This window comes from Gadus chalcogrammus, chromosome 7 (genome assembly GCF_026213295.1).
Source record: "Gadus chalcogrammus isolate NIFS_2021 chromosome 7, NIFS_Gcha_1.0, whole genome shotgun sequence".
Classification (NCBI taxonomy): domain Eukaryota; kingdom Metazoa; phylum Chordata; class Actinopteri; order Gadiformes; family Gadidae; genus Gadus; species Gadus chalcogrammus.
In genome coordinates, this window is record NC_079418.1 from 22,248,599 (window position 1) to 22,272,991 (window position 24,393).

The 24,393-nt window shown below is 40.5% G+C and overlaps 1 protein-coding gene across 1 annotated transcript in view; it reads left to right on the forward strand.

Annotated features, from left to right (window-relative positions):
* The first annotated feature begins 2,513 nt into the window (after positions 1-2,513).
* Positions 2,514-24,393, forward strand: part of LOC130385856 (opioid-binding protein/cell adhesion molecule-like) — an 85,061-nt gene continuing 63,181 nt past the window's right edge. The window contains exon 1 of the mRNA XM_056594587.1: positions 2,514-3,269. Coding sequence (XP_056450562.1) covers positions 3,112-3,269 — 158 coding nt within the window. The 5' untranslated portion in view covers positions 2,514-3,111. The remainder of the gene's footprint in view (positions 3,270-24,393) is intronic.

Sequence of the window (24,393 nt, forward strand, 5' to 3'; positions counted from 1 at the left end):
TGTCAAATTATAGATCTTTCGGTAAGTAGCCTTGTAAAAAGCAGTTTTTTGTTGTATGAGACATTGCTAAATAAACTCAGACATGGTGATGCGGGTCTCCAACACGAAGCGGAGTGGTCTTTATTCACCCTACAAAGGTGTACAATGTACACACTGTGCATTATCCCTTCACTATGCCACACACTACATTTGTGGCATAAATGAACACACTCATGAACAAAGGATTAACCCTTTGTGAGGATAAAGAGGGAGCAGATGTCAAGGAATCATACGCAAAATCTCAGAACCAACCCACTCTGTGCAACTGCAAAGGAGGCGAACACATAACAAACAGATTTGTGCTGAAGGGCTGTAACTGCACTTGCACATCTGATTACACAAGTGTGTTATGTCTTGGCTTAAGCAGATATGTTATCTGGGATCAAGGTTGGAATCATGGTGGGGCTCTGCTTAACAAAGGCACAAACCCTGGCTCCAAATACACAGATCCATCGCGTCAAATCAGTGTTTGAATTGAAACACCTATTTCATGGATCAACTGACTGGGGCTTTCACTTGTTCGCCATCAGATTGGTCCACACAACAAGAACCTGCCAATCAAACAATCCATGTAGTTAAGGGCTAATTATCCAAGGATTTAATTGTTTCAGATTAGATAACCTAGGAAGGGTTTGCTGTCTCTTCATTATAAGTGGAACTGGAAACCGATTATAAGGACTTCTTAGCAACATGTCGATGCAGGCTCTGCAAGTCTATGGAATAAAATGTTGCGTTTCAATCTCTACTTTTCCCTCTCTTTGTGGTTGGGTTTCCAGCTTGCATTTGACAGTCTGTTCATAGGTTTATTCCAAAAACCCCACTTGATCGGTATTACCATAATAGGGTTAGGGTTAGGATCTGCACTTCTACAAAATAAAAAAAATCGGTCGAAATCCGAAACATTTTAAACATCGATTAGCTCCGTAGTGGAACAATGGATACCTTGCCTTTGAGGAACGACAATTGCACATGACATCACCCTTAAAAGACTTCCTTTTGGTCTTTTTTCTCTCCTACTCTGCCGATCTCGTGTGCATCGAGCGATCAGCGATTCACGCTGGCCAGCCGCCAAACAACGCTGTTGCAGTGCCTAAGTGGTTATTTGTGTGGGAGCCTTAGCACCTAGCAGCTCGCCGGCAAGGTCACAGGTCGCACCTGGGCCTCCATAGAGCACTGAGAACGCCGGATGTCTTCAGACCTCATGTCATTCCCAGTATAATGGATTGCGGCTGGGTGAAAAAAAGCCTTTGTTTTAATCAGTGGCGGTTGTTATTAATCTCTTGTCATCATCGGTGCCGTGCATTGTTATCGCCATAGACACGATGTCCACCTGTGAAAAACTGGAAGAGTCCGCCGTCCCAAATGTTGACATTTTCATTAGCAGTTGGTTGTGGTGGTGGTGGTTGGGGTGATGGTGGTGGTGGTGGGATCACTAATGGTTCAGCGCCTCACCCTCCTCCACCTTTCACTCTAATTAAGACCACACATCTTTGATTCCGCTGAGGTCAGCAAGAGTTTTTTAATTTAAAAAGCGTTAAGATGTGCATGTTGTCAAGACTGCTGTTTGCATCTGGGGCAGATATCACTTTAATTAACTCTTATCTTAGCCCACCTTCCCTTGCCCAGCCCATCCTAACCCCTACCATAACAACCTTGGAGTGAATTGAAATTGGGCTTGGTCTATTCACAAAGAGGTTGCTTCTGTGTCAAAACAAACAGTGACCTCCATATCCTGGGATTTGCCTAATCAATCCTCATGAATATTTGCCTATACATCTTGTGAAATTAGATTCCAGAGAATTATGCTGTTTTGCCTCAGCCTCTAAATCCCATCTGCTGAAAGCCAAATCATTTGAGGTTATAACTCATCTGGTAAACAGTTGTATTGCAGATGCTTTCAAAATGTCTGATAAAAAATGTAAACAACACATTGAATGTTTACAAGGAAGACAACACCAGTCTCTTTTCCAGTGGAAGCATCTTACAATTGACAGCCATGATGCCCTCCTTAAATATGTTCAACGTATGCTTAAGTCATGATGAGTCTCCTCATGAAGGTCCGGAGGGGTGGGAATGCACAACGATGTACCACTTCTTCCCCCTAGATAGCGTCCCCAACATGCACGTATATAACATGATGTGACAGAAGAGGCAGCGGCGTTAACGAGCGACGGTAAACAACATGACAACACCGAATCAAATCTGCCAACTTCGCACAGCAGCTATTTATGGGGAAAAAGAGAACTATAACACGCTACTCCAACTCGTTAACTGCACTTTGGGACATGTCCGATGTGATATGAAGATGATGGACTCACGTGGCGTGGGAATAAAGAATCACATAACTCGGTGAAAAGCGGGAGAGAGAGAGGGGAAGGAGAAGGGAGGGGGTGGTGTAACCAAAAAATCCAATACACACATACGGGCAGTATCACGCGTGCGGACGACAGTGAGTTTACACGCGCACGAGGGCACTGCGGAGTGCTGATTACCGCGCGCGCTAAAAAAGATCACAGTCTCGTGCAGTGATTCCACCTCCTGGTTTATTAATCGAACTGGGTCGTTTTTTTGAACGCAGAGGACACTTTTGAAATTGAAATGAACGGAGACACTGGAGTGATTCCGCCCGTTGGATTGCACTTGTCTCAAGACTGAACCCGTCCCACACCCGACGTCCTTAAAGAAAACGAGGAGACTTGGCTGATGCATCTCGGCGCGAGCGTCCATTTCACGGCAATTACAGTTGGAAGCAAAAGGGGGGGGGGGACGGTCTGCAATCCTCCGAAGAGATCCCCTGTTTATCTTCAGCCTCAAGCCAGCGCAATAGTACCCACACGTTCGCTGCGAGCGTAAAAGTAACCCGACGGCTGACATTCAAAGCGAAGAGTCACTTTTTCTCCATTTACACGGGAGACAGTGTCGCTCGTTATTTCTTTTGGGGGAACACATTGCAACCAAACTGCGTCTCGTGGTGCTCATCTGCGGTCTCTCTCTCTCTCTCTCTCTCCGTTTGTGCCGAACGACTCGAGGAATACCCTTCAAGTTTTCCCTTGGAAGTTGCGCATTGTCAAAATGGGATTTGGTGGCTTTTTCGCCGTGCCCGGTAAATGCCTTGTTGTCCTCGGACTAAAATTGTTGTTCCTTATACCTGCAGGAGTTCCGGCAAGAAGCGGGGACTCTTTATTAAAGGACAACATCACCGTGAGACAAGGGGACAGCGCCGTCCTAAAGTAAGTCATTTCCCAGTGCGTCATATTGATCCGCACGTCGTGCTGACTCTGGTGTGTTGGTATTCATCCGATTAACAAGTGTTGTTTGTGTGTTTTTAAATAGAGGCTAAATCATCACACTGGGCCTTGCTCGTATTGTAAGGCTATTCATATTCTTTTTTTTTATTTTGAAGAAAAAGAGTCTTGTAATGTTTGTGTTTGATCTGCACATGAATGCATATTTTGTTCCCGAGTGTACATCTTTAATATTGTCCTTGAAGGTTATTGATCCGGGGATGCTCAGCGCCTGAGCCTTATGACATTTCTGAATGCAGCCTACCATGTCAGTGGATGTTTTATTTCAACTTGACCGCGTTAGAAGGCTGTTGGTTATTGAATAGCCGGTTCAGACCAGATACCAATTGCATTAAAATCGCGTTAAAGGATGTGAAACGCGCCGTTGCAATAACACTGCTAGAAAATCAGTACCAAAACTGAGATTGGTGTATTAAGGGTATTGGATCATATCAGACCCCCTAATTACACTCTTGTTATCTGTTTACTTTCTACTGTATTTTTACTGGTGAGATATCTCTCGGAAATGTCCTCAATTGTACATAAACGTGGTGCTTTCTCTGTAGATGTTTTTCAGACTGAAGATGTGTCTTTCATCTTCAGCTCTATCATTAGACGAATGTATGCTTCATGTAAACCCAATTTTCAAAGGCAGTTTATGTAAGAAAAACATAAAAAAATAATGGAAATCTGACTTATGGCTGGCAAAAATTGATCCCATTAAAACACGTTTAACATCCAATAGCAGAGAACAAGAAAACATCTTGTGTACACCAAACTGCATTCCAAAGAATGTTTATGTCGTTTGTACACTAATCCCCTCAGAGTTCAAGACAAAAACAAATACACACCCTTTATCGATCCCTGGGAGATCAATGAAATGTGTTCTCTGCATTTAACCATCGCAGTGGTCAGCCGTGGGGCGCACCCTAGGGTGTGATACAGGTGTACAGCCAGTGCCCGCTCCAGGGCAATGGGGGATTAACCTAACATAAATGTCCCCTGGATTGGGGGGTGAACCTGGGACACCTGGAAAAAAAAAGCCAAGAGGTAGCACAGACAGAACATACAAACACACTGAAGGCCAGTTCCAAGGACCCTGTAGGTCTGAGGCAGTATTGCTAACACGGCTGTATATTGCAATGCAGTTGCGTAATTGGCCTGTTCACTGCAAACGCTTCACAAGCTTCTGTATTCCCCATTTGACAGGAATTATGTGTGGTATGCTTGCCGGTAATCAATTGTGACTTGGAATCATTCATTTAAATGCATTAAATTATAAACGGCTTGTTTCATAGCGTATTGCCTTTACACAGACACACAACGTATACGTAGAAGCAGGTTATAATGGAAGGGTGAGGGAAAGCCCCAGCAAAGACACAGAGTGTGCTAACCATGTCACACTGATTGGCATCTGGGTCAATGACTTTAATGTGAACCGTGTTAAAAGACACAGAGATTGTTGTCAGCAGGGCACCCCTGTTGAGGGTCTCTGGCTTACTGTGGTGTGGCAGGTTGTAGGTGAAACAAGGACATGCTCAATATAGTATCACTACACACTGAGGCGTGACCAGATAGTTTAACCACAAAAAATATGGCTTGCTACAGAGCTGTCTCGGTGTACCCACTTGCAACCATTACATTTTTATACATTCTGATTTATTAAGTCTTATTGGGATTATGTAGAAAAATATTAAATCCAAACAATAGATAAAAAATCTTCAAATATAGTAAAATCCTGTAATGTGTTGACCATAAGGCAGTTATCGTGCAAAGGATGCTATTTCATAGAACAAGGCTCATTAACATGAAAGGCCTGGCTGATAAACCAAGCAAAACTATATCAATACATTTACACATTTCTGTATGACTTCGCTGAAAAAATAATAGTTGTGAAATAGAACAAGTTTATTGCACTAAAACTGAAAAGAATCTCTCAAGTCTGCCAATGCCCTGGGTAATAAAAAGTTCACATGACCCATTAATCTTTATAACGATGATGCAATGATCTAACTTACTATATCTGCCAGTCCCCTGGGATATCCTTTCAAGTTCAGGTGTCACCCTCTTCCCCAGCCCAGGAGGGTTGCATCACTCTCCCTCGCGAGCACTGTGTGGACATCCATCTTGCACCAGTTGGGTTACAGCCTCTTCATGTTGTCATAAATCACAGGGCTGCTCATTAATGTTTAATATCCAGAAACCTGTGTGCTGTGGCGCTGTTCAACTAGAACCCCACCACCAGTGTAGGCCGGCCGCGTTCATCAACGCCAGCGTTCTTGCCCGTCTCTGCGCACTTCTCTGATATCATTAATACTCATCAGTGGCAACACCTTCCTGTCACCCTCGGCCAGCAAATGCATGCTCTGCTGATTGCAAGTGTCCTACTTTTTCTTCTTTAAGTCCTTCACAACTATTTACTCCAATTTGTTGTCTCCACCTACGTTAAATCACACGTATATATCTCAGCAACAATGGACTATGAAAATGATTATATCCTTTAATTCTTATTATTTTCTTGAATTTCCAAGAAAATAAAGCCAGATAAGACAGCAAGACACATACAACATGACAACTTTCTTATACTTAGACACCTTGTTCTACAATAACAGAGTGTGCAACTTTAGGTTTAACAAAATGAAATGAAACAAAAAGTACTTGCTGCTACAGCCTTTGCGTGTGCACTTCCTCCACATCCTAAGAAGGTCGATCTCTGCTGTAAGATAAGTAGGGCATCTTTTGCAGAAATGACCAGAATACCCTTGGAGGACTTGCGGATTTATGCTGCGCTGGCACTTCTTTCATATACCACAGGAGACACCACTTTCAAAATACAAGTCCATCTGCAACCAAGAACTTTCAGGTCGAAAGCATTGAGAGAGAACCAAGGAGTGACATTTAAGGGGAAACCAAAGGCACTATAATTTACTCCCATTTCCTCAAGTCTTATGACTTGTTGCAGTCTCGTATAGAAAAAGGGAACAGCAGTTTCATCACAGAAGCCTATTCATCCAAGTGCTAGCACATATGTTGATACCGTGTTTGTCAGCAGAAAGCTGCATTTCAAATCACTTTGGCTTTGTTGCGTGTCCAATCCACTTCAGATCTAGCTCAATCCTGAAATTAGATGTCTCCAACCATATGTCAACGCAAAGTACCGGCCTCCTGTGACCACACAAATCATTTCTAATTCTCTCTAGACTCTTGCCAAATCCTGGACCCTTATTTATAAAAAGACCACCCTAATAGGGGAACATGGCAGAGAAAACAGCCTTTCTTTGTTTTGGTTTCCTCAACAATGGCCAAAAGAAAACGCAACCGAGAAGATGCAATTTGCTATAGTTTCAAACTCGGTTTATAGAGTTGCATCAATGATGATGGACAAGTATAGAACCACCATATTGACAAAAGATATTGATTGATTAATATTGATTGATTGCCATTACTTGACGGCTGCCACTCAGGTCAGAACAAAGTTTGAGCCTGAATCCCAACTCTTCACCGTCTCTCGGACGCTACCCATTACTAAAACTGTCTCCATACACTAGATTGTGATTGAATGGGGGTTGGCTCTTGCACTCTGTTTTCACACCGCTCTACTGTGACTGTTAGAGAAAGAGTTGTGCTGCAAGCTGTATTTTTGGACTTCAAGTAACCGAAATGTATTTAAAGGTTAGCACAGTGATGAGACTACAAATCTTCATGGAACATTTTCAGCCCCAGCAAACGCATCTATGATATGTGGGATGCTATTATTATGGCAATTAAATGAAATTGGCTGACACATTTTAGCAGCTTGAATTGATCAATGTAAAAGCCCAGCCATGGACATGAATATGGATGAATGTTTCATGCAGCCGGCTTTGTATTACTGTCATTATGTACACATTAGGAAATGTTTTTTATTGATTGTGTCCGATTGTTGTTGATCCATTTACATTACTATACTGCCTAGCAGTCTCTGCTTAGTAACTGAATTCTGTTTGAAAAGGTCACTGCATTCAAGCTACCACACCTATTGACAAAAACAGGACAATGGATCTATATGGTCAGGATCTAAATCTAAAGGTTATTTGTTGAATATTAGGATTTTTGATATACTTGTCAAATAATATAATAGCCTACTTATCTTCACAAGTCCAATTCCGCTTCCAGCTATATTAGTATTACAATACATTGATGAATTATACATATTGTATCCATCCAGCTTGTAGACATCTTACCTCCAGCAAGAGCCAAGCATTGCTATATAAAGCCAAACAGAACTTCTTCTGGTGAAAGCTAGTTCTTTCACATCATGGAGGCTAATCTGAAGGTTTTTAGCTCTATCTCACAGAAAATAAATGGCGGCTTGCAATTCTGTCTTTCTCCGCAAAGCTGTGTTTGGCCGTTCACCTTTGTTTCAAGATTAACTTCATCCATCATATCCAGTGGCTGAGATGCAATCATCTCTGTAACTAGGACATGTGTAGGGCCGTCTTGTGTGTTTCTTTAAATCATGGTCACAGTAATATCTAACATCCTCAGAGGAATTCAATTCAATTCAATTTTATTTGTATAGCCCTTAATCACCATTACAGTCTCAAAGGGCTTAACAAGATAAATATTTGCGACAGGAATATTAGGCTTCATTGACACTATCCACTGCTCTGGATCCAGACAGTCTTTTAATTATTTGTTTTGGAAGGACAAAGCTTCGAAGCCTCCAGCCTGCGTCCTGCGTCTTCTGATTGTATTTTGACTGATTTGCAACCATGTTGAGAGGCGCACATTTTTTAGTTGGAAAGGTTTTACACCCTGTAGTTGTTTGTCGAAAAAAAACAGGATCTTGGTCAATTTGATTCTTGAATCTATCAATTACATACTTATATTTTAGTTATATCATGGTAAAGCCAAAGACACCCGACCACATCAGGACAAAATAATGTCTGGAGAGATTTGAATTCATAATTAAGTGTTTTCCTGCTCAGAATCGTTATGAGTCTAATACGATGTTTTGCTACGTTTTGCTACAAATATGAACCCAAAATATGTGCTTTTGGCTAAAAGACATAGAACAAATCGGAATATGTATTGTGTTGCACAAAAATATCACACCATGAATTATCACAATCGTTCCGAAGAGGTTGCTGGAAACAAACATAATCACCACAATATGAATATGAAAGTGTGTAGTAGGGCAGCAAGATTGCGTGCAATGGAACAGGGATTGCTTGAAACAACTTACCTGGAGAGCAAGTGAGTCACATTTAATCAATGCGGTGAAGACAGCGGGAGCTTTAAAGCTAATGGAAAGACAGACTGCAAATGCAGATCCATAGCCACAGTGAGCTACACTGGCGCAGTTTGCAGTATAGGAAGAACTAAAATAAGACAACCTTGCATGCAAATTGGGTGGAATTGGCCAGACGATGAACACATTCTCCGACAATAACAACCAGTTGGGTATCAAATTAGTTTTGACTCATCAAATGGTAAATAGACATGCACGTGTATATCACTTTTTCTTAGACACTACAGCCGCAGAGATACAGGGTTGGCCTCTATCAATGTCTCAGTTCAACAGAACCCAATCTTTAATTTATTTGGTATTTGGAAGGGGGGGAAGACATGTAAACAGATGTGGCAGGTGACAGATGAAGACGGTTGACTTGTGCAATTGGGAAGTGCAATTTGCTGGAAGTATTCTGTTTAAATTGCAGTTGTCAGGTGTTGACTACTAGATATTGGAAAAAGGCATCGTCTGAGCGAGGCTGGGAAATTATGTGTGTGGCTTCTGCAATGATTCACTGTTGCCAAAGTGGTGACCTTCCAGAGATGAACAACCTCAACTGGACCATGCGACGTAATTCCTCTAAATATGTCCTTGATCACAATGCTGTGGACAAATGCTTGCAGCAGATTGCACTATGCATTCGTAGAGAGTTGTTGTTGACACAGCTAGTAATGGAAGACTTTCCATTATACTAATACAACATCTACTACCAACTACTACTGCTTCTACTACTACTAGGTATAATACTAGTGATCATCCCACTAATTACTATTCTAGTGATAATAATAATTCATATTGTTATTGTGTAATCGTACACAAAAATAACAACAATAATAATCAAATCAGGGTAAATAGCATTTTTACGCATTTTACAATAGAAAATCATTCTAGCTAATTGACCCAGCGTTAAAAACAATAATCAGCAGGGAGTTCCAGAGGGTGGGGGAAGCCACCCTTCACGGTCACCAAACATGCAACCTGGTGAGAGGAAGGTAGGGAGCGGTCACATGTCTGAGCATTGGAGAGATTTCCAGTGTGTGTTGGTGTGCCTGCCTGTGTGTGCATTTATATGTGTATGTCCGTATATGTGCATGTGTGTCTGTGCTTGAGAGAAATAGAGCGAAAGTGAGTCAAATAGAGTGTGCGAGAAGGGGCAGTGAGAGAGAGAGATGGAGAAAGTGCATGTGTGCACGTGCCTTTGGTTTGTTTGCACACACAATGTGAGGGTTTAGCATGAGATTTTGCATGTGTGATTCTAGCCTATTAATCACACATGTCAAAATTGCACTTGATTGCAAAATGGCAGAGCTGGGACAATGGGTTTGGCACGAAGAAGATTACTCAAGCTAGCGGAGAGAGCAATTGCCCTTGTAATAAGGCTTCAGAAGTAATCTGAAATGTTCCCCAGCTATTTGATTTGGGAGGTAAGAACAACATTGGAAAATCGAAGTCTTTGTTTTCCTCGTTTCCTTCATCATTATTTCTGGCATAATAACGTTTGTGCAGCATTGTTGCACCACCTGCCAGGCCTCACCATTAGTTAGTCTAATGCCAAGAAGGACCCAAGGTGGATATAAGCAAAAGTTTTAATATAATGATTAAATAAGGCATGGGCCTCCTTAAATTTGGGATATTAGGGTTAGGTATCTTCGGTTCATAAAAAAAAATAAAAAAAAATTCAGCTGTTTTTTTGCATGTTTCGCATGTGGATATGGGGCTTGAAACATACATTCTTTCAGAGCTGCAAATAATCTCAAATGATAGCCATCAGCCCAAGCCATCTGGCATGTCACCTGAGCAAAGCACTCTTTTATCTGCATTCGCAGACAAAGACAGGAAGGCACAGGAGCATCTCTGTTATGCAACATATGTCTTAACAGGTTTTTTGGGCTTTAATCTAAAATAAAATGAATGATAGAAGATCAACCGTGTTGTAAATGGGAATCCAGGCTCAAGCAACAACAGAGGCTGAAATTGCACTTCAGTATCTCTCCTCCATCCTTATTATCTCGGAGGAAGGAAGGAACACATTCCCTTATTTTATGGCACGGAAGGTGATAATATTGATGAATGACTCACTTACTTCACTCTGAATGGGGGTAATCTGTAAAAAATTAAACAGAAGACGGGTGCCATTATCACACCAGTTAAATTCCAATCTTTGCAACTTTGCAAAAATAATAAGCCAGCATGGTCTCGTGAATGATGAAATGGAGGTCCAGAGCTAGAGCTGTTTCAACAATGAGATGCCGGATGGTGACTAATCCTTGGCTTTTGATATATTGCGCTGGAGGGGCGACAGGACTTTGACTTCAGAGAGGGTCAGAGACATCATGGCCATGCATGTTTAATTACACTACTGTTGGCTAGTGTTTACAGTCCAATGTGCGTAACAAGCCAGACATCAAGAAGTGCAACAATCCAAGACAAAGCTCTTTTTCAAGACATCACACTTCCTTGTATGATGCAACGGTGAACTGTGATTAATTATTAATTATACATGAGTCGTCCTGATGAAAGAGTAGTGTTGTGAAGTGCCTGCTCTTCAGATCCGTCAGCTCAGTTCAAAACCCATTATGTTATTGTAGCAGACGAATGGGTTATATGTTTTCAACACTGATACATGTCATGCAACAGGACAGATGTCCAAGGCCTCTGACACATTGGCCACTCTGTAAACCATTGGGACTTTTCATGGGGCCTCTTGGGGAATTAATTTAGGTGGGAATTCCATGATTTTTTTTACACTCACTTCTCATACAAAAATGTACTCGTATTCCTTTGTATCAAAGCGATACATTATGATTTAGTGATGTTACGCTATTCCACAAGTATACCGTGTCTGTGCTTGAAAACTAAAAAGGAAAATAGGAACCATGTTAATAGATGCTATCACTTAGCCCATTTTGTAAGCCTAGCAAGGCTTACAGCTTTTAGTTGTCATCTTCTGCTTGCTGTTGTCAGCTGAAATCGTTGTCAGAGTCAGCCCAACTGGGATGGATTTCCATTGGAATCTGATGCTACAGGCTTTTCCTTTCTGGACGCTTATTTTGACAAATTCCAGACCAGCTGAACATTGTCAGACACAAAAGACTGAAATAATGCAGCTCAGGGCCTAAACACAATGAATCAACACCATCTTATATTCATAGCTAAAGTTTAATCTTGTTGCGTGCTTGAAGAACGCTATATATAGCATGCCTATTCAGTGATGTATGAAATGCTTTCAAAATATGTCGATGCATGTATTTATTGAATTTGACTTATTGTTACTGAAGAAGTTCTGAGGGCACTCAATGTCAACAATATTGTCTGTCTAAAAAAGGGCCGCGAACTAATTTGTCAACCTCACAGGTGGCACATTTTACTGGACAAAATTAAATAGAACAGCAAAGTTGTGATCTGGTAAAATTAGCTCAGATACAAGGACATGGTCTCCTTCATGGGTGTTGATTTGGGTACTCTACGGCTTATTTTAGAGAAAATATTCCAGCTTTAAAGCCAGCCTGATGCCTTGCATTAAATGAGCCATGCCAATCTGGATCAGTGCCTCCGCTGTTCTCGACTTAAAAAATGGCTACACTCTGCATCATTAGGTTTGCAAAGCTTGAGTTGTTATGTTGTAGCACAGTGTCTAAACTTTAAGACAGCATTGTCATAGATTGCTTTCTGTTTGCGTGACTTTTATGTATTCTACTGCATGCTCGTGTTAATATAGTCTATAAGACATAGCTGGCATGGGCCATGTGTCTACTCTGTTAAAATCGATTGAAGAGGAAAGGAATGACACAGTATTCACATGTTCATAAAGAATATTGAGATTTAAGACACACAGACTCTGTGCACTATGTTTAATTAACAAGTAGAAGTGTCATTTTTCTGTCCATGGTTTCCATCTCAGTCCTCATTTGAATTGATGACAATGTCCCACCCTTATCAAATATAGCTTCATCCAGTTTTGTGAGGTTTTACACAACCTTAGATATTGAACATGAACTTTTATTTAATCTTGGGTAATGCATTAAAGAAAATTGGCATTTTTTTTAGGTGTAAGCTTAAATGCATTTTTAGGATTTTTTTTAATGGAATTTAATTCACTAAATCTTTTATTTGTTAATAGTTTAATACCAATGTGTTATGCAGAAAATTGCATGCTCTCTGTGAATGAGATAAGAAATACAGAGGTTATTATAATTTCACATACTCACACAGCCCTGAAGAAAAAAATAATATACTATTAGTTGCTCTGTTTGTTTGCCCCTCTAGAGGTACAAGCACAGCCTTGCCACTTGATACAATGTATTCCCTTTTCCCCTTCGTAATTTCTCTGCCGAGGGTCGAATCCTCGGATGAAGTTAAACTAATATTGAATATTTCATTTTGGTTCACTCTTCCTAGTCATCCAAATCACTAGTTGATAGTATGTTATGTAGAATTGTATAATTCCCTTTTTTTCTAATTCTCCTCTAATTTCTTATAGATTGTCATTGAAAAACATGCAATATATTTAGTGTGTGTGTGAGTTTTTGTGTGTGTGTCTGTGTGTCTGTCTGTGTGTGTCTCTCTCTCTATATCTATATATATAGATATAGATATAGATATAGATATAGATATAGATATAGATATTGGTAGAGTATATGTGCTTAGATAATGGTTGGATGAAGTATGCTAGAAAGTCATGGATCAGAGTATGATTTATAGCTAATATAAGATACCTTGCAGAGACAACAAACGCTTTCTTATCTCGGCCAAGCAGAGTCCAAAGTAATGAACAGAATGGAGTCAGTGAGATCCATATCTCAAAGACATCGCGGGCCTTCTATCTATGATGTCCATTTAAATGGCATAGACGCAGAATTGCTCAGGCTGTAGTCGGTATCGACTGCTTTCACTTAGCTCGTCTGTAAACAAAACCAGTCCGAGCATCACTGACAATGGCTATACCATATTTGTTATTTGAATTTAAGATGAGGGCGCTCAGTAACCATTTCAATGCTTGGAAGCAGGGGGCCTGCTAGCAGATGCTACAATTCCTGCTCACTAGATAAACACATGCACACACACAGACACATGTACACATTCACGTAGACAGACACTTATACACATACACACACACACGTCATGCTTTTATCTTTAGCTTGTATCTTGTAGCGATCGATCGAGATGCCAGTTATGTGATGGCTCTTAAACCACCATTGGAGTTTTATAGAAACATGATAAACATCATCAATCTTTTTGTGCAGCCTTCAAGATGTGGCAGATGGTTCATAGCCTTTTAATCAATTGGGTTTCGGTGATCCTGTATATACCCCATGCAATTCCACGTATGCCACTGGGTCTGAAAGTTCATGCTGTTCAAGTCAGTTTAGTGCATCTGTCTGCAAAATTTGCCAGGGAATATTCTCTGTTCATCCATGGATGGCAACATATTTTCCTTGAATTGAAAATTAAGCCTAAAATTGCATTCCGAACATAGAGTAGCAATTAACAATGGTATACATTTTCTTAAATCTGTTAAACTGTTTTGTCATGTTGGCCTAATGTCAATGTGTAACGTTTGCAAGAGATGAGATGGTTTGACAAATAAATCAGCAATTTAATTTGGTGAAAAATGTTTCTTTTGAATATTATTAACTCAAAGGGATACTGTAAATCTGATTCAAATTCAGAAATCTGCTCAGCAAATGTTTGGCAGAATATCATGTCAAGACAGTAATCTATCTTTAATACAATGACAATGTAATGTTACCATCTGCCCTCATTCAAGCAAATAACAGCTATAGAGTTAACAAGTACAAATGTTGTTGAGTTGTTTAATGGTTCTGGATGAAAACAATTCTTGCAAGTGGAAAGCTTTAAACACACAAACATGCTATGCTTAAGAATGTGTGTCCATGTCAATTGCAAATGAGTATCATAAATACATAAACAAAAGCTGAGCAGACAATTTTCAAAGCAAAGTCGACTTATAATCACCTTTCCAACCGCTTTCTAGACCTTAGATGACCTGAAACCTTGTCAAAGTTGAATGCCAAAGAAAATGGGATTATGGTTTCTGTAACTATGGCACGGATATGGGAAATTAGAGTTTAAGCTAATATCCAACATGGCTTGGACATGGCATGGTTCTTATGTGCTTAATCTCTACTAATCTGCACCATCTCACCGTAAAGGATCATTGAAAAATCCTAGCAGACCTCTAAAATAGCCAGGGCCATTAGGATCCACAAAGAAAACCTTGCATGAAATAACACATTGTAAATAATATGCATAATGTTTTTCTTTTTTTAATTGGACATGGATTTCCCACCAGGCAAATTAGAAGGGCTCCAGACATTACAACACTGTTGACATGGAATGGAATAATTTTTTTCGAAAACAAAAAGGATGTTAGATCACACAGCCAACATATGTATCCTATGTGACCTATCCATATATGCATCCCATTTGTACAAGTAATGTGCTAATAGGATATCTCATTAGTACATTATTTTCAACTATTATCCTACAGTACTTCTGTCTCCGTTTCATTCAACATTTAATCCAAGATTTCAATAATAAATAGAATGATAAATCCGAAAAACCTTTTTCCTTTTCCTTTAGTTCATAGTACTTCTGAACATTAATGCAGGAGCATAACGATCCGGGACATAGCAGAACAGAATCAAGGCCATGGTTGGCGGGTTAGGTCGAGCTATGCAGCTTTTCTCTCAGAGTTGGAATTTTAATTGAAGATACCTTTTAGTGAAAGGACCATTAAGATAAAATATAGAGGACACGACATCAGTGTTCTTTATGGTCGTTAAAGCCCTGAACCTTTTCACTAAGAAAAAGCATTTTTTTTTATTATAGTGCATTGAAGAAATGTTTACCATTCGAAAGGTAAAAGATCATAAATAGATGGAAATATGTTCTTGACTTCAGTAAATGAATGAACAAATTGTTCTGACCTATTTGTGATAGTTAATGTGGTTTTGGTAGATAAATGGACAATCCTTGTACGTAACAGCTAATAGAGGCAGAGAGAGGAAGTGCTAGAAACAATAGTTCATTTGTAACTGCCATGTATTTGCGGAGGTAATTTTCAACATCTTAACTGTTCACAGCCTGTGGACTTCGCTGGTTATGCATTGTGTTATCAATGCTGGACTGAAAGTCGCTGCAAGGTTTTATTTTATTTCTCTGAGGAAATCAGCATTCAGTCTTGTGGTGTACAGTGGTCACTCGGTCTGATCAGTTTGAGCTGCCTGTATTTATTGATGAATTAATGGCCTTCTGAATAAACCGGGAGGACGGTCACTGGAAGATGGCCTCGTTCCAGCTGGAAAACTCCTCATTAGCCGAGCCCTAGAGTGACCGTAGCCGCCAATTTTGTTATGGAAGTTCTGGCAGCGAGAGTGACAGCAAGTACGGCTAAGTTACGCTATGTCGTGCTCTGTTCCCGCAGCATCTGCCTACATAAAAGGTAATGGGTGTAGAAGGACATAAAGATACAATCTTGGCTGCAAGTCTTAGTGGCTGGAACCTTGCTTGGTGTCTAGCAGTTAGTAAAAGAGCTGCCTTTCAATTAGAAAAAGCGGGGGGGGGGGGCTTTTATTCTATAAATAAAAGATGACTCAACACATTGAAGTTTTTTGTCTTTTCAATTACCAAGGGGACTCCTTGAAACAAAGTCGGGGTGTTGCAGTGCACTCCTGCATCACATTCCCACCTTCTCTCAGGTAGACCACTTGAGATAAAATATGTCTTAGGCCCCGTCCACACGAAGCCGAAACGGGCGAAACCGTTACGGTTTCGATCTATCCGGTTTCGAAGTATCTCCGTAAAGACGAAGCCAAGCGAAACCGGATAGATCTGTAGAAACGCTGTAGTAAACATTCCAGGCCCATAAGGGGCGCTGCTTCTGGTACACAAATCCAGAAGAAGAAGAGGCGAGCATGCGCATAAAGGCTGCCCCCCGAACCACTCACAACACAAACAAACAGCTCTTCTACGATGGCAAACTAGATTCTCAATAAATAATGGCTTAGCAACCCAACAAGGGACATGATATGCTGCAGAACGATTACAAGCTTGTAGTCCGCCATCATATTTTTTGTTGTGATTTCTGAGACTCCGCGGGCTTAAGAGCCATTGGCTAGGAGGAGGTCGAGGGGTGGGGCGATGACGTCATGGTTTGCGGTTTCAGTCGGTTTCAGGCGTCCACACGAAACCAAAACGAAACCGGATAGATTTGAAACCACCTCCGAGGGTGGTTTCAGAAGTTTGCGGTTTCGGTCAGCGGATTCGCCGGCTTCGTGTGGACGGAAGGCCGAACCGTACAAGACCTTTGCGGTTTCGCCATGAAATCGGCTTCGTGTGGACGGGGCCTTAAGTCATCGCTTAAGACTCCTTTGCATTTTTGGCTTATCCTTCATCATTATTCAATACCGTTGGCATGTTGCCACCTCAATATCAGCACATAGCATAGAAGATACACTTTGCTTGAATATAATAAAAAAACAGCTCTGAAACCCAATGTAAATTTGTATTTTAGAGTTTACAATAACTTCTTAGTTTAAGAGTATACAGAAAATTGTTTCTGAGTGCTGGCTACGAACAGCAAAAGTATTGTTGACGATTGTTTCCTCGTCAATTTTGTCTTTTTAGTCTGTCAAAGTTAGCAACCTTAATCTATTTATGGAACGCGTAAGGGAACAAAAGTAAATTCTTTTTTTATTTAGCTTGCACCTCCAAAACTAACATGAATGTTATCGGTTGAGATCCTGCTTAATAATGATCATTTTTTTCTAATGCACATAGGAACATTGTGTATAAAGGTGAGAATCATTGGGTGTTCATTGCTGAAGTATAGGTGTATTCGCTAGATATGAATACTGTATGTATAGTATAAACGGCCAAGCTTTGTGTATCTGTGTCTTTTAGCTTTTTAAACCTGCATGCACGATTCACCTCGTTCACTCAGTACTTTATCTATAATTACTCCCCACAACCCCATAAGCAAGCCTGTGGGCTACGATAATGAACTACGTGTAATGGACACGTTGAAAATAAAACTCAATGAGGGTAAAAAACTAATCTGAACTTAACAAATAGATACTCCTTCGCCACAATCGCAGTGAGATGTATGTAGTCATGGGTCTGGCTGGGGAGAGAGAGGCCCACCATTTTGTATGCAGTCTTGTCTGCCAACGACCACCAAGTGTGATCTGGTGCGTCATTATCATTCTGGATGTCGTGTTTTTGTTAATCAACATAAATGATTTTGTGGGAGAATGGGATGGTTCATCATGGAGTCTAACGGAGATAGCAAGCAGGAAACGTTTCCATCCCTAAGGAGCATCCACTGAGGTTTTGAGCGATAATCTGCCCAACAATGAGATGCAAAGTGTGCAAATAATAAATGATCAGATGAATGTCATCGTAATTCCCAACGCAACCCAAGTACATCAAGCAATCGTGCAAAAGTGATCCCTCTGAAGACAATAATTGTTTTAACGTGACTGACAATCACATAACTCCCATCAGTTGTCTTTTCCTTTATTCAAAAACTATTGCTCAATGCACAGTGTGTGTGCGTTTGGGCATGTGCAAAAATAGGTGCATGTGTTTGGGTGCATGAATTTGTGTGAATTTGTGTGATGTGTCCTCTCAGGTATCATTCTCCTCCATCTGCTTGTTTCCAGTTTTAAACCACTGCTTTTATCCATATTTTTAATTAGGCAATCACAAGTATTTTAGCAGTTTTGTTTGATTTTGTCTTGTCAACTTTGGTTCCACCAGACTATTTTAATCATCATTGTTTCTATCATCTGGAGTAAGTTCACCAGGAGTTAGACCCAAGAGTTTGAAAACGATGTACTTGCCCACGTGCAGGGCATACAAGGACACTAGGTGAAAGCTGAAGTTAAAGTTTATGGCAACTTTAAAAACTAACAATCCTGTGAGAGTGGTTTCAATAGTCAATGACGGATGATAATATTAGGGATGGATATTGATGGCATTTAGTGAAATCGAGACTGAAATGTTATTATTATTACCACGCAAAGAGCAATAAAATGAGGAGGTAGCAATTTATTTAGCTATTTATCTTAATAACTTATTGACTGTTCCCATATTTTTCTTCCTAAAATAAACATTAGCGGGTTACAGGATTGGATTGGACATTTAAGATGTCCCATATTCCTTATAGCAGAGGAAGTTTTCTTCCCGGTACAAATACAAAACTAATTTCAACCGTCTGAATCCTTTCCAGATTTTTAAGTGCACATCATTATCACATTGTGTCATATGCTCATTTGAGTTAGAAACTAAAACTCTAAAATATATATATATATGTGTGTGTGTATATATATATATATATACATACATACATATCGTCCACATCTTTATATGACTGCTGTCTCTCTCTTAACCTTATCAGGGAATGCAACTGATTCCATTTATTTTAAATAAACAACAAAGGTCCTGATTGATCCATTGGTTTGATTTGGTTGCTGGGTCAATTGCTTGCTTTTTCAATTGATTGGTTGGTTGATAATGGTCAGCCTTCCCTTCCAAATGGTTATAACTGTTATCAGTGGTCAAACAGTCATGTTCCTGGTGATTATAAGCAAAGAGAAACAACACTGAACATTTCCTTCATCAAGGGAAGCAGCCACCAGAATGGCTTTTCACAACAGAAAAGCCATTTCTTTGGCTTGGCTCACCATTTAAATTGTTGAGGCCTGTACTGACATTTTGAAGCTTTGGAAGCCAGTTAATGAAATTGCTTATAATTTCTACCACAGATTGCTTAGAAAGTGATATTCTCAGGCCCTTTACCCATGGTATGTAATTAAAGCGAAAAAAGTTAGCCTTTGCTTTATTTATTTAACCAGGACGGCAACACAGTTTTGCTGCTGTGTGGTGTGCTTAGAAATATACCCGATTGAATAAGTTGGGGCCCAAAACTAGTCCAGACCAGACGGATATCACCTTTGTCCTTTAATCTGCCATTGCATTCTTGATTGAAAGTGGGGAAACTGATGCCTGGTGCCTATACTATAAGACACAAGGAGAGCTGGTCTCAGGCCTGACTCAAGGCAGCCCACCATCATCAATCTTACCTCGGTAAGCTCCTAGAAAGCTGTCCAGGTCCCTGTTCCTCACCTCTGACACATGACAGCATAAATAGAAGAGAAAACATGGTGGTGGCTCGATGACGGCAAGCACATCATTTTCAGGCCCACATAAGGAGCCTTCAAGAACCATGTCTCACTTCTACCTGTAACTGCAAAACAGATGTGGCCTCCCCCCTCACAAAAACCCTGGTATTAACTCATGCTGCACGGTTGAGTGCATGTTGGATTGGCCAGAGGATCAGTTCTCAGGCAGGTGGCAGGAGGCTGACTGGCAGCGGTGAAATGAGGGCCCGTACTAGGAAGAGTAGCGGCCCCTCTCGTCTTCTGGGTCATCGCCTTCTCCAGCCGCTGCAGTCACATTTCTTCCGTCCCCTTACTCTGTCTGTCTGGTGGATTTGCTTGCCGGGACAGTTTACTTAGCTAGCACTCCATATAGTAGATTTCATTTCACCAACAGTGTGTTACGAATGTGGTATGCTAACAAACAAAGATCTTGTTTTTCGCCTGAGTTTTACCAATGCAACAAAAAAAATAAAGACAAGCTGCTACGAGTCTCAGGCGGGATGCACGACAGATTGTAGCTCACAATTCGACAGCGACCTCACTCAAGGGCAGCCCATAATCCAATCCTTAAGTGTGCCCACAAGAAGGAAATAAAACCAGTCCCGTAGGCCCAGAAGAGAGGACTGAATGGGCATCTGCACGAGCAGAAATTGCTTGCGTGGTTTTCTGCTCATTACTTTTAAACACTGGTTGATATTGTTTACCAAGCAAATGTCCAAAAGTGCCTGTTTCTGGTCGAGCTAAAGTATTTTTTTTTCACTCACATCAAGGAATAGCAATCATAACACAACAATTGAGCGATCTGGCCTCTACAAAGGAGCACAGTACAATGATAAATAACAGACATCTGCATGGGTGGGCGTGTTGCTGTGTGTCAGCTGCACTTTTTCATCGGACATTATTGCACAATGATAAGCTATTACGGGGAATAGGAAGAATTTGAATGGCGTACAGACTTGAATATCTCGAAGCGTCTTGAATTTTTGTCACCTGCTAGATACACGAGATAGTCGTTCTATTATATGTTACCGTCTGGTTTTTAATTAAGGGGGAGAATGAGTTTGGCTTGTTAGACTCCAGGCTATGTGAAATACACCCCTAACGCAAGACTGTGACGTGGAACACTTTGCTGTACCTTTTTATTTTTTTGGGCGTTCAGCTGTGCAGCTGTGATGCTTTGATGGTGTGATGTCTGTGTGAAGTGAGAAGTGAGGGATGTGTTTTCTTACATCAGTGGTTTAATGGATGCCTGTGTCCACTGAGGCCCATCAGCTATGTGGCGCTTGGTGAATATTTCACTTTAAACCAACAATCCTGAATCAATACTGAAAAAGCACATACTGAGTCATAGAATATGTCTCTCTTCCGCATCATCTGCAAGTCATTGAATAGTTTGTATAAGACATATATATGCACATCTGTGTGTAAAGAAAACAATTAACATAAGGTATTGATTGTAAGCTCAAAAATTGCATTTACAAAAATAGATATTTTTACAGTAGGAAAAGCATACTTGCTGAAGTATTATTGTCTGTTCTGGTTTAAAACCCCTTCAAACTGACCATCTGCCAAACTATTATCTCTCCTGTGAACACAATTTGTCCAGTTGGAACCGTAAAGCACCAACCTTTGGCATGGCTCTGTGAATTGATTTAGTCTGTTCTTCGGACAACAATGAATCACAGGCGGTGCTGTTTTCTGGGTAGATTAAGTACAGTACTAATGAGAAGATTTGGCTGTTATTTTGAAGCGATTTTGGAGCTAGAAAACCTAATGAAGCTTTCCCAGACTTTAAATCCTGTTTTGTATACTCTAAGTGAGTACTGATACGTTACACAGTTTGTAGTCCAGTAAGGGTGCCATTTCAATAAAATATAATGTAGGCATTTGCATTCCATTACAGAAATATGTCAGATATTACATAATAAAATGTTTTGATCAACTAAATGTTCACACCGGCAATACGCATGGATACTTTTATGCTGCGTTTAACACATCAAAATAATAGGTTTAATACATCGTTTCTTTTAACCCAGGCGACTGGCACAGTCCTGGACCCAATCGCGAGGGGGTAAAAGACATCCAAAATATGCATAAACACACATCGGCAGTTGGAACAATGCCTGTTCTGTTCCCCTCCTGCGAGTGATGCAATCCTGCTGTGGGAGACTAAAGTGCTTAATATAACTTCAAGGAGTAATTAAGGCGGGAACATCACGGCTGAAAGAGACTCCGGCTCTGAGCTGTAGGGCGATGACAACACCATAAAAGAACCACAGCGCTTACTCTTTTAGTCCGACAGAAATATCCAGCTGGAAAATAACACATACTTAGAAGAAGTTCCGAGAATAATAGGGCTGAATCTAGAAGGGTCTTTTTCGTAGCATGGGCTCTTACAGTGAGCCTATACTTTATGAACCATAACGGTTGTGTAAAATGATGCAAAGCGAACCTGATCCAAAAAGGAAAATGGTTTTGAGAGTAATTGGTCTCATAATTTTTCATTGTATCCCTGATAGTTCATACACTTCTTAAATTCTAACACAATGTACATCAATGGCCAAAAGCAAGGTTTTTACTACATACTAGTCATGGTTTTCATTATGTGGCTATGACAGCAGGATACAGAACAACAAAAGTAATGTGGGTAATAAACTGAAAGTTGGATTACAAATAAATCATATTGAGGTCCTACTTAAAATGATGAACAAAGTAACCCTTCTAGATGAAGAACAACCGAAAACAAAAAAGCAAAGACAACAGTGTACCGGTTCCTACAACCCGGGGTGTGCACCGGGAACATGACAGCAGGAAAGGCTGGTTTTCAGCATGCTGCCCTCCTCCAAGACAATGTTAGATAGCTACTCCCTGGGACTGGAGCAACTGTCTTCCCATATGAGTGGGCGACTACTGAATTTTGAATGTGTGTGTGTAGGAAAAAGAAAGATAAAGAAACTTCAAGGCTTTGACTGGGGAATGTTTTAACCTGGAATATGACCCACCTCCATGATCACTACTGCAGTGTAAATTCCATGGATCATGTTCCTTACAATAATAATAATGGTGCTTTTTTTTGCTGTCGTTATTTCATACAAAGAAGGAGGGAAGTTTAGTGGCATGGGCGATGGACTCTGACACAAAAGATTCTGGGTTTGATCCCCAATTTCTGCAGCCGACCTGTCGACATACTTGCCTGACCCCCCCCCCCCCCCCTTTTTAATTACTTTTTTTTATCGATATAAGATAAGAGTCTCCTAATGAAAAAAAAATACGAGTTCATGAATAGTTAATGTTTAGATCATGGCTAACTGATGAATTGAGACTCAGGCAGATGATTAGGGTAAAGATAGAAGGCTCACCCTATCACCTGTATGGGGCCTTTGATAAGATCCAACTGGCTATACAGACCTGATTAAGATCCACCAAGACTCATTTCAATATGGCCGTTACAAGCCACATGTAACTGGAACAAAGCTCAATGAAAAAAAAAAAAAACATTTTACCTGACGAGAATTCTGGGGCCAGGTCCAATTAAGATTCGCCCTCCCTTCGGCCTTTCCCCGTCGCCTCATGTAGCCGGCCTCGAGCTTCAAGGTCTAAACTATGTGTTCACTGCCCAGATAGGCAAACCCAGTGGCCCTTAGAACATTCTAGACATTTAATGATGATCATTGCTGTTCAGAGCTTTACATTGGGGACTGAGAGAATGGAAAAAGCCACGACAATTCGAATAGCAAACAGTTAGCGCAAGAAAGGTAATGAACTGTTATTTCTTCTACAGACTACAGCGAGCTCCAAAAAATGATTTTATCAAAACAAATAGTTTCTAGAGCCCGATTTCTATTCATGAAACGCAATCATTACTGCTACATGTGACATTTTCAGTTAGCTACACACCCATACCTGGCTGGCCACGTGAAGAAAGCTTTATGTTGAACTGAAAAAAGCTTAATTGGACATGTTTGTCCTAAAAGCCTCCAGTTGCATAACACATTGCAGTCATACATTCTCCGCACACAAATATAATTGGCATTTATTTTAGTTATGTCACATTTTGTGTGTGTGTGTGTGTGTGTGTGTGTGTGTGTGTGTGTGTGTGTGTGTGTGTGTGTGTGTGTGTGTGTGTGTGTGTGTGTGTGTGTGTGTGTGTGTGTGTGTGTGTGTTGGTTGAGTGAAACTAATGTTGATTGTTCTAGGAGTTTCTGGCAATTAGTGGTGCTCATAAAATGATTTAGTTTCTAGAAGGGAGGTTGTATTTTGAGGTGTTAGGAAGTGTCAGTTTGATTTGGGTAAGGAACATACTTGCAGGAGCCCACATACTTGCGTGGAATTTCTGGTGGTCATTCTTTTGATAAGTTATAAACTGTGTGTGTGTCTTTGTGTATGCTGCAGTGTCTGCCATTTCAATCTGTATTCCCATATGCATTATGTCAGCACCATTATAACAATTGTGTTGCTTATTTAGCTAACTTTATAAAGACTGTTTTTGTCAAGTACTATAATTTTTCCCCCCCAATGGGAAAACCATTTCTTATTGTTTTAGGAATTATCAAACTATCAAACTTAACTCTCGAAGTGTAGTGTGGAATTACTGAGTTGTCAGATATAA